General features: G+C 54.8%; 4 protein-coding genes across 4 annotated transcripts; 2 read left to right on the top strand and 2 right to left on the bottom strand.

Moving 5' to 3' along the window:
• Nucleotides 1-974: 974 nt before the first annotated feature.
• TRAVEDRAFT_135267 (uncharacterized protein) lies at nt 975-1,199 on the top strand (the record flags this gene model as incomplete). The annotated part of the gene is made up of 1 exon (XM_008046121.1): nt 975-1,199. A coding segment is annotated over one exon (225 nt), but the record flags the coding sequence as incomplete, so codon positions are not given.
• A 3,270-nt stretch (nt 1,200-4,469) lies between these two features.
• TRAVEDRAFT_53194 (uncharacterized protein) lies at nt 4,470-7,084 on the top strand (the record flags this gene model as incomplete). Its single annotated transcript, XM_008046120.1, has 10 exons — nt 4,470-4,508; nt 4,568-4,762; nt 4,827-4,912; nt 4,967-5,094; nt 5,151-5,341; nt 5,404-5,489; nt 5,558-6,485; nt 6,541-6,596; nt 6,647-6,967; nt 7,036-7,084. 10 exons carry the CDS (start codon nt 4,470-4,472, stop codon nt 7,082-7,084), a joined length of 2,079 nt encoding a protein of 692 aa, XP_008044311.1.
• Nucleotides 7,085-11,264: 4,180 nt separating this feature from the next.
• Nucleotides 11,265-11,840, bottom strand: TRAVEDRAFT_75837 (uncharacterized protein; the record flags this gene model as incomplete). Its single annotated transcript, XM_008046119.1, has 2 exons — nt 11,265-11,684; nt 11,745-11,840. Coding segments are annotated over 2 exons (516 nt in total), but the record flags the coding sequence as incomplete, so codon positions are not given.
• A 705-nt stretch (nt 11,841-12,545) lies between these two features.
• Nucleotides 12,546-14,954, bottom strand: TRAVEDRAFT_75060 (NAD-P-binding protein). Its single transcript, XM_008046118.1, has 11 exons — nt 14,866-14,954; nt 14,737-14,806; nt 14,569-14,679; nt 14,434-14,508; nt 13,904-14,380; nt 13,678-13,844; nt 13,509-13,618; nt 13,247-13,443; nt 13,057-13,188; nt 12,902-12,988; nt 12,546-12,851 (listed from the first exon to the last, which is right to left on the bottom strand). Exons 5-11 carry the CDS (start codon nt 14,030-14,032, stop codon nt 12,744-12,746), a joined length of 930 nt encoding a protein of 309 aa, XP_008044309.1. The 5' UTR covers nt 14,033-14,380; nt 14,434-14,508; nt 14,569-14,679; nt 14,737-14,806; nt 14,866-14,954; the 3' UTR covers nt 12,546-12,743.
• Between the last annotated feature and the right edge of the window lie 510 nt (nt 14,955-15,464).

Genomic DNA, 15,464 nt, shown 5'->3' with positions numbered 1-15,464 from the left:
TGAGGGCAGGTGCATCACGGGGCTTCCGAGAGCTGTCTTGCATCGCAGGAGCGCGGGGCAGAGAACTGAAAGGCGAAGGCGGACGGTGCCGGTGAGGGAATAGTTATCAAGGAGGGTGCACGCGTGGACTGGTGTTACTGAGGGCGACGAGAAACGGGTCCGAGCCCGCCGTTCCGTCCGTGTGTATCCTAGGTAGTGCTAAAAGCTGTTGGGAACAGCTTTTACTGTTGTCGCTGTGGAGAACACCTCTGAAAAATGTGCATATAATAGGTGTGCGGAACACCTCCTCAGACAGACAAGCAACGGAGGTGTGTAGAACACCGATTTATATTATACAATTCTTTTAAGTGTGTCCCTTTTCGGTGTTCGAAACACCTTTTCGGGAGCCAGAGGTGTTCTATACACCTTACATCGGCGTATATCCTTCCCACAGTGTTCAGCTGCTTGACATTCCCACGACAAATCCGGAACCCCCTTGTTCCCTTTCTGTCTGCAGGCGTAGCAAGTTTCGTGCAGGGTCGCTGCGACATCCATGTTGCTTCCCAACTTTAGCATATATCCACACGAGGACGACATCGCAACCTTATTAATGTCAACCGTCCGTGCTATCTGACCTCTGCGATCCATGGCTTCTCCCCCGACGCTCGTGATACCGCAAAATAAGACTCCCGGGGCGCTCTTTGATTTCCAAAGTAGGTGCTTTTTCACTAGCATGGGCGAATCCCTCACTTACTTCACTGCTTACCTTAAGATCAACTTCGTGCGTGGAACATATATGCTTCAAGACTCCCACCACAAAGCGGACATTTCGCCTACGGTGACTTTCCCATCCTCAACACAGGCGTTCATGTCAACCCATTTCCCGCCAGACCGGGATTACCCATGACGGCCACGCAGGTATCTGCCCTCCTCTTGGTAAGCTCTCCGAATCCGGTGCATTGCCCACATGAGCTAAAATGTTCGAACGGGCCTAGGTAGCATCGTATATGGACCCACTCGATCTGTTCCACCTCGCACGGTTGTGTAGGCCGATGCATGTCGCCCTCATGAAGAAGGCGAATCGCCACATCTGGAGGGCCGTGCTCAGGAAGTATCCGAGCTTTCCGCCTTGTCCTAGGCATCTCATAGAACCGTACTATGTCTCCCTCATCTATGGCCGAGAATGCCACGTGCGTATATCAAGTCACTACTTCCACTGAGTACGAGCGCTGACATCCCGGCGATGCTCGACAGGCCTGCGGACAGCATTGCGACGAGTTTCAGGCGCGCATGTGGGCAAAGCACGGCTGGCTCCTCTGCGATGTCTGTCTCGAACACAAGTGAGTGTGTGCCTCTGTTAGCTCGTTCTATCTAAATGTGATTTCGACAGCCTCGTCGATGCGGAGGAGCTTCTGAGTATATACGGCAAGGCTATCCCGGACCGACCCACGGGCGTGCAGCTGCCCCCACAGACTCCCCGTGATGCCCTGCGCTTGCTCCTGCCGCTCAGTGAGCTGCGCATAATTTCACATGGCCTTTGCGCGACGCTAATCATGATGAGCAGGCGGCTCTGACTCCAGGGGTAACGTCAAGGTCCACTACTACTACAGACCCGAGGCAGAAACGATCATATGGCAATACATACGCCCCATGGAGGAGCTGCTCCGCCATTCGGGTTCGGAGACTATCCGGAATATGATGTTCGAATCCCGATCTCGCCATGTCCGCCATGTGGAGGAGGTGAGCGCGATAGTATGGAGGGATGGTGTCGCGCATGCTGATATGTGTAGTTCGCGGATGACATCGTGGACTGCTTCAATGCCGACACTGAGTCCTCACTGTTTGACGTTCCAACGTTGAGAGAAAAGTGAGTGTAGCAGTCCACCATCCGCTATATCAGCGTCTGAAAACTTACTCCTCCGTTCAGGATCGTAGATGCGGTGGACATCACGGCGCGCGGATACGAGCTAGAAGATCTCCAAAGGCAGAAACACGCCTTCAGCCATGACAAGTTCCTCGACCAGCTGCTCACGGACGAAGGTGCGATAATTCAAGCCCTGGCGGATGTGTGGCCGCATGCACGCGAGGTTAACCGCCTTTTCAGAGGTGTGGAAGGATGCGGAGCCGCGTATATGGCAGGTCTTGTCCGACAAACGATCCACGCGCATCTCTCGAAAGATTCTTGATGGCGAGGAGGACGTCATCCTCCTTTGTGAGGAGATGCTCGCAGAGATGCCGCTGAGCGAGGAGCAACGCATGCAATTGCCCAACCAGCGTCATATGGCTCTCCCGCATTGTCTGACTCAGCTCCGGCTGGACTGTGACGAGCCGCCGACGCGAGAACAGTTCAAGACGGTTGTACCAGCCCTCAAGGACGCTATCGATGCGTATATAGCTGCGCTCCCCGGCACATTCCTTGTTACTCTCGACCAGTTCTTCGATCGAAACTCGGTGCTTCTGCGCGACACGCCCTACGCTCCGGAGCCGGAGGCAGCGAAGGCGGCCAGACTCCTGGGCACGGCTGCGGCCATGTTTACCTACAGATACTGGACCAAGGACGAAGCCAAAGTCGTGTTGCCCTTCCCCGCCATACACGGGCACTGGCGCACCCACTACCCGCGGTTTGGCTGGGACGTCGTTCCGTCGAAGGAAGTGGCTGGCCACGGAGTGTGCAACCCCGGTGTGTTGCACATGCTGATGCCGTATGCGCCGAGCCTGATGCACCTCAGGGACATGAGGTTCCGGGATGACATTCCTCTGGCAGAGATGGACCAACTCGTGCGGGAGGGGCGCGTTCAATGCGTGTGCAGGATCTCGAGGCTGGCGCACCACCGGGACACCTGGGGATGGGCAAAGCTGGTGCGTTTGTGTCTTATCGTTCTGATTCTGCTTGGTTCTCACTTTGCCTAACGGAAGCTGGCCCATTGCGAATACGAACATTCGCAGTGGATGAGGATTTGGGGAGGTCCGCAGTACGTTATTCCTCTTTTGCCCTCCAGGCGTCCTCCTGACTGGTGACGGCAACGTATGTTTCAGAGCCACTGGTGCGCTGGGAGAACCACTTACCAACCGCCGCCAACGATGGGGGGACGATCACGTCCGAGCAGGCCAAATCGTCCGTTACTACGAAGGCGACGTGCCCGAGCACTTGCGGCATTCAAGGTCGACGCTGCTGGGGGTGGAGAACATATTGCACGCCAATTCCGACCGGCGCCTTCTGGGCTGCAAGATCTGCTACGAGTTGGCTGGAGCACAAGACCGCAGTCAACTCGAAGTTTTCCGGGGAGTGCCCGGGTCGACTGCGTCACGAGAACCTTTGGACATCGCGCATCACTTCCGTGTAAGGTCCGGTAGTATCTCTTCTACGAATCGGGTCCCTTGAACTGATAGCCAGCTCCTGGTCCCGCGATGTAGACATAAGATCAAGAAATTTGTCGCTGAATATCTGCTCTTCGACCCGCCACTCGAAGACATGCGGATGGAAAGTTTTCGGCATATACTCTCAAGAACGTAGGGAAATCTCGACAAGCGCGCACATGTATCGAAATGCTCCCGGCAGCGAACCTTACACCTCTGACCATCGCGCGGCATGTATTCTCTATACATCACTTCATGACGAGCAACCACTGCCGCAGGTTAGACGGCGCCAATGACCACTGATACACATTCGGCGAAGGTTTCCTATGTTTCGCGATCAGCCACATGATGTGCCTTATCGCTCCTGTTGTCACGACTGCGCCGTATTGTTCGTTCCGAGAAGGTATGCGCCTTGCACTCTTCCAGCTGAGAAGCTCGCTCGAGCGCCATAATAACGGTCGGTCGATAGGTAAAGGCATGTATCTATTATCTCATCAATCGCGAGTTCAGTGCAATTGTTAACGTTACGCGCAGAATCTCGTTCTTTCAGGCCATGTGGAGCTCACACGGTACCGCAATCTCTTGTTCTTGAGAGGTATGTGCTACCTGCCTTCACGACCGCTACTCCGTAGCACTGCACGCCCACCATGCATGCGCAAGCTCATCGCCATGAACTGCTTCTCCATCACATCAAGCGACTGTCCCTCGGCGATAGGCACACGACAATTGTGCTCAATTGTGGCGAACACCTATAAGTTCAACAAGAGCCTCATAGATCACCTTCATCATAACGCAACACGCACTCGGCGATACGCGATACGCTCCGCACATATCACGAACTACCAAGGTCGCTGTCGTATCTCTCTCGCACTTCGCACCCATGGCACCCCCACCAATGATCTCCGTGCCAAAGGAGTACAATGCACATGAATTTTATAAATTCAGATGTAGGCGGAAACATGATCGGTACGAAAAATTACTCACTCCTCGAATATTCTACAGTACAGCTGCATGAATGGAACGTGGCCGCATCGAGATTGCCTCCTCGAAACAGACACGGAGAGCACGTCCGAGTCGGAGCTCCCGTCATCAGCATCGAACCCTCAACGCATGCACATCCCGCTGGCCGGGCAATGTCCATGACCGAAACGCAGGTGTCTGTACTCCTCTTGGTATGCTCTTCGAACGAGTGCGTTGAGCGCTTCAGTTAACGAAACTCGAACGGTCCCAGGTTGCGCAATATATGGGCGTCCGCCAGATGTTCCATCTCGCACGTCTGTGCAAGCGAATGCGGACGGCCCTCATGAAGAAGGCGAACCGTCATGTCTGGAAGGCCATGCTCATGAAAGAGCCGTCCGCGCCGCCTTGCCCTAGGCATCTCATCGAACCGCACTACGTTTCCATCATATGCGGCCGGGAATGCAGTGTTAGTCTTCTATCTCACTATAATCATTGATCAGCAGGTTTGACGCTTTGGAGATGCCGGATAGGCCTGCGGAAAGTACTGTGAGGAACACGAAAGGCGTGTATGGGCTCAGGTTGGCTGGGTCCTCTGTGATGATTGCCTCGAACACAAGTGAGTACACGATTATGTACCATTACAACACGGTACCTGATGGCGCCCATTCAGCTTCATCGACGAAGAAACTCTCCTAGGTCTGTATAGTGTCACTATGCCAAACAGGCCCGATGGTGTTCGTCTCCCCCAACGTGACCCGCGAAGCGACCTGCGGCGGTATCTACCGCATCACGCAAATTGTGACTAACACTTATCCTACGTTAGCCTTTGAAGCATTACTCATCACTCTGAACAGTCTATCCCTCTGAGGAAGGAGAGATCGTGGAGACGAACGTCTACTACAGGCCTGAAGCTGAGCTAGTCCTACAGCATTATCTACCCCTTATGGAGTCGGAACTACTGCGTGACCCTACACGGCGATCGTTAAGGAAGGTCCACGCGATGATGGAAGATCAACGTGTCCGCCATGTCAGCCACGTGAATGAGGTGAGCAACTACAACAGGGACAAATGCGATGTCTATTCACTGACCCCTCTGAGTCCATCCAGTTTGCTGATCATTTCTCGATGTGTTTCGAAGTTGCCTCCGAGATCGAAGCGCGGCACGGTCCAGGTGTTTACACTGTGAGACACGAGTAAGCACATCGGTCTGCGTCCTTGCAAGCTACTGACCGAAAGGCACCTTCGTTCTCCGTTTATACAGAATCTTGAGAAGAGTGGATACACAATCTCGCGGCTACGAACTAGAAGACCTGCAGAGGCGCTCCAACCTCCATGACAGTTTTCTCGATCAACCGGTGACGAGTCTCGGCAAGACGTTATCCAACTGTGTTTATATCTGCTCGAGGCTTACTGGTCTTCCAACAGAGGCGTGGACACATGTGCAGCCGAAAATCTGGGAAGTCCTGGCCAACAAACGCGACGAGCGGCTCCGCCAAAAGCTGACTGAAGGCGTGCGCAACATCATCTACTTTTACGAAGAACTGGTGCAGCAGTCGGAGTTGTCCGAGCACCAGCGCGCGTTGCTACCCACCCGGTTTCATGTGGTACGGTTTCCTTGCGTATCGCAACTGCTGCTCGAATGCGAGCAGCCGCCGACAATAGAGCGGATGGAAGCGTTCGTGCCCCACCTGGTGGAAACGGTGCGCAGCTATGGGCTACAGCTACCGGGCATTTTTTGCACCTCGTTCGAAATGTTCCTCGGCCAGCACCAATTCGTCCCGGGCAGCATCTTTACACCGGTGCACGAGTCGGACGAGGTCAAAGCCGCCAGACTTCTTGGCATGGCAGCGGCCTTGTTCACGTACAGAGAAGACTGGGCGAAGAACAAGGATCCAGTCGTGCTGCCGTATCTTGCGATTCACGTGCACTGGCGCACACACCACCCTTCGTATTGGGACGGCTGGGACGTTCGCAAGCCCGAAGGCAACGGTCCGGCTGTGCACGAACCTGGGGTGTTGCACGGGATGGTACCGTATGCCCCAAGCCTACTACATATCAAGGCATTGGGGCTCCCGGACGATATTTCCCTGGACGAGATGGACAATTTTGTGCGCAACGGACAGATCCAGTGCCAGTGCGGGATCTCGAGGCTCGCGCCTTACCGCGGCACGTGGGGATGGGCAGATCTAGTGCGTGCCCGTGCTCCTACTATTCTGACCTTCAAGTACTCACTTTGAACGGAAGCTCGCGCACTGCGCATACGAGGACTTGCAATGGGAGAAGATATGGGCTCGACCACAGTGCGTTGTTCCGTTTCTGCCGTCTGCTCTTAGTGTTTATATTCTCCCAGTACCCGCGGTCACGCAGTGCGGTTATCTTTTACAAGATATAGCCTATGGGCACGCGATCACGGCGTGGGATCTCTGCATTATTACCGAGACGTCAACAAACCACCTGAGTACGAAGCGGATCTGAGAAGCCTATTGAAGGCGCTGCAGAAGGCGCTGCGTGCTGATCCTGGCAAACACCTCTTGGGTTGCAGGCTTTGCTGCGACTTAGTTGGACCTGGGCACGACCGCATTTGTGTCGAAGCCTTCAAAGAAATGGTACCAGAGGTCCGGCTGAACGCCGTTCGGCAGCCGCAAGCTATGGCGCATCACCTCCGTACAAGGTCGGTGCATTTGTGCATGCCTTGGCGCACTTCCTGGCTGACGATCGCGGTGTTTCTTGTCCGTGCAGGCACAGTCTCCGCTCTGTTTCGGACGAATTTCTGGTCTTCAGCGAGTGAACAATTTCTTATCCGCACTCGGACCGGACACCGCAACTACCACAACAATGTTTGAGAAACCTCGAAAAGTGGATCCACGGATTGCATGAACTTATCGCTACGACGATATCCGGCTGTATTTTACATTGTTGATATATAAGGTACTAGAATGGGTACATCACGTAGGGGTGCCGCCTTGGTAGTACCGATATCCTTCGGCCCAGTGTACCCGAATTATAAGCGCCCGCCTTTCGCACAAGCGCCTGCCCGAGTCCGCCTTTGCCTTCAACTTCGTTCAACGTTGTTAACGCCGTAACTTTTGGTCAACTCTTTGAAAAGTTCTTCCCTCTCGTGCTCGGGCCCTTCGAGCAATCCTTGACTACACTCACATCTTGAAATCTCTGGGAACTTTCATGAAGTCGCTGTGGTATCATGGCGCATTTTCTGTTGCCGCGTCATATAACTCTGCTACGAGTTCGCGGGCCACCGCCCACTGAATTTCCGTGCCACATATGCTTACCACACTGCACTATCCAATAGGAACTGCGGGTCATACTACGAATGTGAGTACCTGCTCCGAGTGTACCGGATAAGTACGCCTATACTTCAGCCACCCCGATTAACACTGTACATCCCTCGAAGTAGCGTGGAGGCCGATATACGACCCAATATCTACCCCTCGTACGCAACAGAGACGGAGGCGGAGGACTTGACCTACTGCCGCCACAAGCACACGACCTTGGACTATGGACCGTCGAGAGCGGATTCAGATGCGCTCGAGCTTTCGATATTGCTTGGTCTCTGACAACGAATAATCGTGAAAGGAATTAACGGAGTGTCACTTCGCAGGACAGGGCATTCTCGCACAGTGCTGCCATCATCCCAAAGTAGTCCATGTCACAGTGCTCGTGCGCGCGAGAATCGAACTCGCCCGCGACGCTGGAAGGATGCCAGTTCCCATGACCACGTCTGTTCCACCACATCATACCCACTTGACGACCCTCCCCACGAGTTGAAAAGGGGCGGGGAGTGGCAAGGGCCGATCTCGCGACCCCACAGCACCTATTTGGCGCTGCAAGGACTAGAAGATACATCGCACGAGTCAGACCAGCTGCGTGCGCAGTCCAGGCTTGTCGCACGACAGGAAAGCAGCGGGCCGTGTACGTCTTCCTCTGCGCGCTGCTTGCAGTTGACGATATGCAGACGGTGTCTGACGCCTTTTGCTTCTACTAGTTCTAGAATTACTCACGTTCTCTTCTGAAGCTGCATCATGTCGCCGCGACGAGGGCAGGGTGGGGCCGAGCTATAGCGGAATCTCCAAAGCTTCATGCAAGCGTCCTGCGCGAAGTCTGTAGGATCATCTGCGCTTGCAGATATGCGGCGGATTGGATGCGCCCCGTTAAGCCTTTTTGAGATGAGATAGGCCCACTTCAAGCTTCAAGGCCGGCAGGCCGTCTCCTAAACGTCTTCCGCGCTGAATCTAGTAGATTTCGGGCGAAGATGAGGGGCACACCTCGTGCACGGCTTTTGCGCTAGTGTAAAAGATGTGTCCCCATGCTTCGAGGTATCCGCGCCGCGCGTATGGCTCCAGATATGGGAAGATGGCTGCTCACATGCGTCGCTCGAGGCGACTGTCCATTGGAGTATCGCCTACGGCGAGAGCAAGCAATCTGTCCCTGACATCTCCTATTCGCCGCCCCCCTTCCGTGTTCGCATTCTTCCCCTTGCACCCAGACTGCCCACGCAACTGTGTATGCAGGAGCGCGCAATATATCACCCGCTACGCGTGCAAGCCTTGACTGCGACACCCATCCGAGGACTCAGTCTCTGCCTCGGTCGCAGCCTACGCCGCGCGTGCTGGCCAATCGCCCGGCCCGCCGCTGCGTGCGGACTACGGACTGGCTCGCGGCTTCGGAATCTGTCTAGGCACTAGGGCATGGCGCCCGCGGGCCTTTTCGTACATATAGGAAATATACCGTTTGAAACACGTATTCTAGACGGCTACACGCCCGATCAATAATACCAAACACTTGTCTTCGTCGGTAGTGTCCGGCACGTCGGCGTGGTAGGTAGCGAAATAATGTAACAATATGAAAAGAAGCGTCGAGTCCAGGTCGAGTCCCGCGGCCGCGGCGAGAAGGAGCCTTCGAAATATGGCGGCGGACTAGTGACTACACTACGGCCTGGAAAAGTGTCGTAACACTATATGAACCATGAGAAAGGTTGGGAGAGAAAGACTCGGGAAAAAATGAGCATACCGAGCCCGCTTGCTGCGCGTACGACGAGAGTTGGAAGGCCGGTTCGAATTTGAAGAAGCGATAGGGATCATCTCGAATATATGCGAAGTGTTGTGCTCGTCACGGATCCGTACTGGGCTCGGCAGAGGCAGCAGAAGCGGCGGCTGACTGGAGTCGTCGCTGTCAGGGCCCTGCGGAGTTCGACCGGGTCGCGAGGACCGGCGTCTGGGGTAGGCAGTTGCAGATTCGTGTCAGAACACGAGAAATGCAAAAGAAAACTAAAAGCTACTTGCCTAGCGTCCTGCCAAGACTGATACTTGTACTTGTAGGCATCTTGAGCCAACTTGAGGTTGTTGAGGGACAGCATCATGTCTGCTCCACTGTCGATAAGAGTTTTTCGTCGTTGCAGCTGGGATTTTTTGTATACACGCCAGAAGACACAATCCCAGAATTTTCCAAGTCCGTGGTACAGCTTGTCCTGGGATTGAACGAGTGGAAAAAGAACGAGGTGTTCGCGAGCTAGGCCGTTGATGACGGCGGATAGGCTATCAAGGTGTTCATGCGAGAAATGACGCAGGTCCTTCCGAGGGCCTTCGAGACAGAGGAAGTCAAGGAAATGCTTGAGCCCAGAGAGGACCGCGAACGTCTGGGCGCGTATGACATGGTGATCAGGGGGTCCCGACAGGTCACTCGACGAGAGGATGCATGATGAGCAGGCGAGAAACTCTGGGATAGATTGTAGGTAGCGGAGTTGGGCTTCGAGTCGAGGTAGTATGGCGTCGCAGCTCATCTGGTCTCGAAGTTGCAATGGGTGTGTTGCGAACTGAAACCATCTGAGCGCTTGCCGATGCAGCGAGTAGAAGGTATGACGTGATGGAATGACTGTGTCTGAAGCTTAACAAGTGACCAGTGAGCGATAAGAGCAAGCACTCTGAGGGATGAAGATGCAACTGACCGCTCCAAAGTAGTCCCATCTTGTGGGACGTCATGTCACCCTCCATGGACAGGTCCTGACAGTAGGGTCGCAGTTGAAGTTCTTCTGGCCCGAAGTCAATACGCCAGGGATTTCGTGGAGACCCCCAGGGTATCTTCAACTTCGATGTCTGAGGGTTTAGAACCCGATACTCCAGCCAGGAAGCAGCCTTCTGCAACCACACTGCTCGTAAATCCCGCTGAGCGTTCTCCGACGGGGTGTGATGTCTAGCTAACGCCTGGAGGAAACCGCCGGGAATGTCCTTCCATATCCAAGCATGGTCCTCCCGTGTCCAATGACTTGAGACTAGCGGATCCGATTCATAGTCTTCCTGGAAGAACTTCATCGTATCCAGTTGTATTGCGCAGAGGAGTGATTGGTAAAGAAGAAGCTCGTTGCTAGGGAAGTTCCACAGGGAACGCTTCTTGGCGGTCTCGCGGAATCGTTTGAAGTAGTCGAGAACTCGTATACAGTCTTCACCGAGGAGGCACACAGCTGCGGCGGAGATCGCCTCGCCATCCAGAGTGCAGTCGTAGGCTTGGTTGAGAATATCCAGATCAAGTCTGTCGCTGAGAGAATTTATCATGCGTCTCTCGTGTATGTGCCAGGGAGAGGTTTTCGGAGTGCGAGCGAAGAACAAGGAAGGGGCACGCAATACACGATGGATTATGCGCCAGTGGAGCTTCACGTCGTCGGACATGATTTTCTTGCGGATCGTCCAAAGGAAGTAGGATATGGGTATCGTGATCGAGTAGTGGCCCGCATTTAGAACGAAGTCCTTGAAATGTCGCCAGAGTGAGTACAAGGCGAATGTCTGGGGAGTAAGATACGCGCAGGTGTGATTGAACAACGGCAGGAACGTTACACCGATGGTGATCACGCCAACCACGCCAACCAACACCGACGCGATGATGGCGACCCCGGGATGAAGGGTCCAGATGAGGACCAGGAGTCCTGCAAGGAATAGCCCGAGGGAGATGAGGAGGAGAACCGGGATGAGGATGACGATATCCCCTACACGCCACTTGACGAGGTTGTTTAGGCGATATTGACGCAGTCGCGCCGCCTCGCGGGAGTTTCCCGATAGTCCAAGACTGACAAACTCGTTCAGCCACTGTTTCACCAGGATGCCTAAGAGCGCCGAGGTGAGACTGATGATCAAGCCCGAGAACCAGAGGATGTTGAGCCAAATCGCCGATTGTGGCACTGCAGCGGGCCCACTGGCAGTGTGTGGCGGCGAGGGTCCAGCGGACGACGGCGCGGTGGAGTTGGCGAAGGAGGAATTGATCGCGAAGCTGTGCAGCTGTAGAGAGATCTGCTGCAGGACGGTGACGGGATCGAGGGTGGGCGGCTGAAGCAACGGGTACGACTGGACGTTGAACGCCGTGAGGATCGCCGAGAACAGACCCGCCTACATAACATGCGTGTGTCAGATAATCGGTCGCAAACTGGTGATGCGTGGTGCACATACAAAGACGAGGTAGGTATCAATTACCTTGTTCCACCGCTCCACCATTTCGTCACTGTATGTCTTCACCATGCCCGATACATCGGCCCATGCCTTTTCCTTCTCTTCCTCGGTGTGGAGAGTTTTACGCTCCTCTAGCAGGTCCTGTACAAAAGGGTGTTCTTATTAATAAGTAGTAAGGACCTCCTTCGCTCACGCTACGCACATCTAACTCAATCTGTATAGAAAGCCATTCCAGTCGACCAGGATCTATCGCTCCCGGCGTGTCCATGCACTAGCGCAATGATCAACGTTTGGCTGTGGTATATTGTGGGCGAACCATATAATATGCGCGTACCTCCTTACTCTCTTCAGTGCGGCCCGCAGCAGACTCGGGCGGCTGGGATGAGCCGGGAGGCGGGCTTGTCGCGTTGGTTTCTTGCACAGAATGTTCAGCGACGGATTCCGTATCCCCTTCGGAGGGGGCATGCTGCACGGCGTCAGCCATACTGCCCACAAGCGAGGGCGTTAAGTGAAAATGAAACGAAAGGAGGAGGAGAGGGATGGGAAAGGAGTGCGTGGGACGAGAAACATAAGACGTATGCAAGACAAGAGACTCCGACTTGTTAAAGGCTAAGCGCTGAGTCCGCAAGCAGTGTCCATGTTCCTTGGGCGTCCTAGGATCGTCCCAGAATATCCTGATCGGAATTCGATGGTGACCACTCTTGACATGATTCTTGGTATTTAGACAGACTCCGAAGCGAGGCAGGTGTACTTCTTGTCAGTGTTCGTCAACCTGCACAAGCGACCAACGATTCCGTCGAAGCTAAAGAGCATCTATTTGCAGGATGCAGGCGCAAGCCTGGATCGGCGGTTGCATGCACACCATGAGGGACAACAGGACGACTCTGTAGAGACATTACTCGATGAGTGGCAGTGTATGGCAGCTGGGATATCAACAGCGAAGGCAAGAAATGACAACACCTGCACCACAATAGACAGCGGCTATATTCGCATACAGTGTCACACAGCCTTCACCGCATCTTCCATCCAAGCCCACAGCTTTCGGCCAAGCTCCGGGTCATCAGTCTCCTTCTTCGCACGTCCCACCCGCGCCCACGGGATAAGATACTACAACCGCCCCTCAGCACGCGAGAAACTCGGTTAGAAAATGAACGCACCTGGCCGCCGAGTTGCGCGCCCTGCGGCGTGGTGCCCGCGTATAGCTGCGTAAGCGCACCCATCGGCGCAGGGTACAGGAAGGGTTTCTGCAGATGCGCGTGGTGCACAGGTCAATCAACAACGTCGGTGGCGGTGCAGTACAGGGCACACGTACGAAGAGGCACTGCGTCAACTTCGATCCGTGACGCGCCAGCTCAGTGTCGAGAGTGCCCGGGTGCAGCGACACAGAGACGATGCCCTGATCGGCGTACCGCCGGTGCAGTTCATTAGAAAACACTATGTTGCCCTGTAACACGAAACTCCCGTCAGCGCGCCATTCACGAAAACCGGCGCTCGATGCTCACAAACTTGCTCTGCGAGTACAGCGTCATCGTGGCCAACTTGAGGCGCTTCGGGCCGTCCCGGAAGGTGTCGAAGTCGAGGCTGGACGAGAGGGTGTGTCCCATGGACGATGTGTTCACAACGCGCGCCTTCCCGTCTGGAGACGTCTTTGCCGACGCGATGAGGAGCGGGAGGAGCAGCTGCGTGAGGTAGAAGTGGCCTGCGCATGCAATGCAGCTTCAGCAAGCGAGACGTACTATAGCATACACGCGGGAAGAAACGCACCAATCACGTTGGTGCCGAACTGCAGATCGAACCCGTCCTTCGTGGTCTCCTCGATCGGGGGAATCATGACTCCACCGCTGTTGAAGAGAACATCCAGCCGGCTTTCCTTGCTGAACCACAGTGAGCGTCCGTACAACCTGACGTTCGTAAACGAATTCTGGCGGCATACCTGACAAATTCCGCGGCGGCACGCTTGATCGACTGCAGGTCTGCGAGATCCAGCTGCAGGAACAACGCCTCCTTCCCGGTCTCCTTCCGCAGGTCTTCGATGGCCCCTGCAACTCTCGTCGGATTCCGTCCGCCAATGTATACTTTTGCATTATGATTCAAGAGAGCCTACGGGTCACGATGTCAGTCTACGGACTCGGACTGGTTCAACTTGATCGACGGCTTACCTTCACTGTCTCTTTCCCGATACCTGTATTCCCGCCGGTGACAAGCATGACCTTTCCCGACAGGTCGGGGATATCGTCTACGCCCCATTTCGGCTTGGGCGGGAAGACGTTCGTCAATGTGCTGGACATTGTGTAGGATGATGTGGTGGAACAGAAGAGAAGTGGGTTGCGTCTGCTGGGCAACCGCGTCGCTCGTCTTCTATAGTGCGCAGAGCGAGTCTAGCAGTAGCCCAGAGTGCGCCGCCCCGTTGCCGCCGGGACGCGTACACTGAGGCCGACACTAGCACAGCCCAACACCAGTCCGGCCGCATCTTGCGCAGGGCTACCAGGGGCGGATAACAGGTTCCGAAACACGCGGACGTCGATCTCGCTGCGGATTGTGGGCGTGGAAAGTCGACCCACTCAGTCCAAACGCACCGATATGTTCGACCGCCTAACTCAAGAGTCGCCGCATCTATGCACAGTTGATCAACACGACTAGCGTGGGCACATCAGTGAATTGAATATCAAAGCACGGCGGAACAGCCTACCATATAATGCGCCTGCGGTTACTCAGGACGCTCACTGGTCTTTGTCAGAGGGATCTGTTGCACCTCGGTACTCTCCTTTACAGCGCAATCAACCACTGCACATGTCACCGCCACGTCCTGCACGCTGACACCTACAGATGAGCAGATCATGACGTCGCCCGAGGTCTGCACCTCTTCAATCGACCGTTCTCGCATTATCATCTGCGCGCGCACCTTGGCCTTATAGTCGAACAGCTCCCCCGGTCCCTGTCATGGCGTGTGTGTATAAGTTGTGAGACGTACAGAGTAGGAGAAATTACGCACTAGACAGGTAGCTTCCTGTTCGACTATGACGTCCTCCGTCCGCTTTACCACTATGGTATAGATCTCATGCCTGCGCGCCCATATAGTAGGTCATTTGACCCAGGATAAGAATCCACGCGCACAGTTCACAAGTCGAACAAGCCCAGGTATGCCCTTTTGCGCACGACCTTTGAGAGGAACAACGCATGCGTGTACGAGATTGCCGTGATGAAGTTCATGTTGGACGGTCTCGTGGTAATCCGACTCGCTGGGCTTGGAATACACGTCAGGTAGCACATCGGCTGCTACACGAACAGACGAGAAGGTGGCGGCTAGCAAACGGGAAACGTCTCGTACTCGAGTGCGTTGTGCGGAACATGTCCCATAAACACGCTCCGCAGAACAACTCGTTCATGGGACAGGTTCTGACATAAGTATGTCTACGTACCAGCTGCATTTCTCAGGGCCGTCAACATCCTAGCGTTCACAAACGCCCTCACGCCTCCCGAATGCTCGTCGAAACCGATGGTCCTTGCCGGTGTGCCCTTCTCTTTGATATCTTTCGGCGCATTCGCAGAAGGCATTGAAACGACGCTGCATGGTCGTCCTCACTAACGATAGCAACGGCATAAACAGCTTTGTGTGGTGCTCCATTGGTGTCGCCGTCCGGTGTCGTTAGTGGTTACTCGGGTGCCGCTCGAAGAGTCCGGAGAAGAGGTCGACCTTGAGCGCGACGAGCTCGTCGGGCG

This window comes from Trametes versicolor (genome assembly GCF_000271585.1).
Source record: "Trametes versicolor FP-101664 SS1 unplaced genomic scaffold TRAVEscaffold_13, whole genome shotgun sequence".
Lineage (NCBI taxonomy): Eukaryota > Fungi > Basidiomycota > Agaricomycetes > Polyporales > Polyporaceae > Trametes > Trametes versicolor.
The sequence above is the reverse complement of the archived record's forward strand: the minus strand, read 5'-3'. Positions and strand labels throughout refer to the sequence as shown.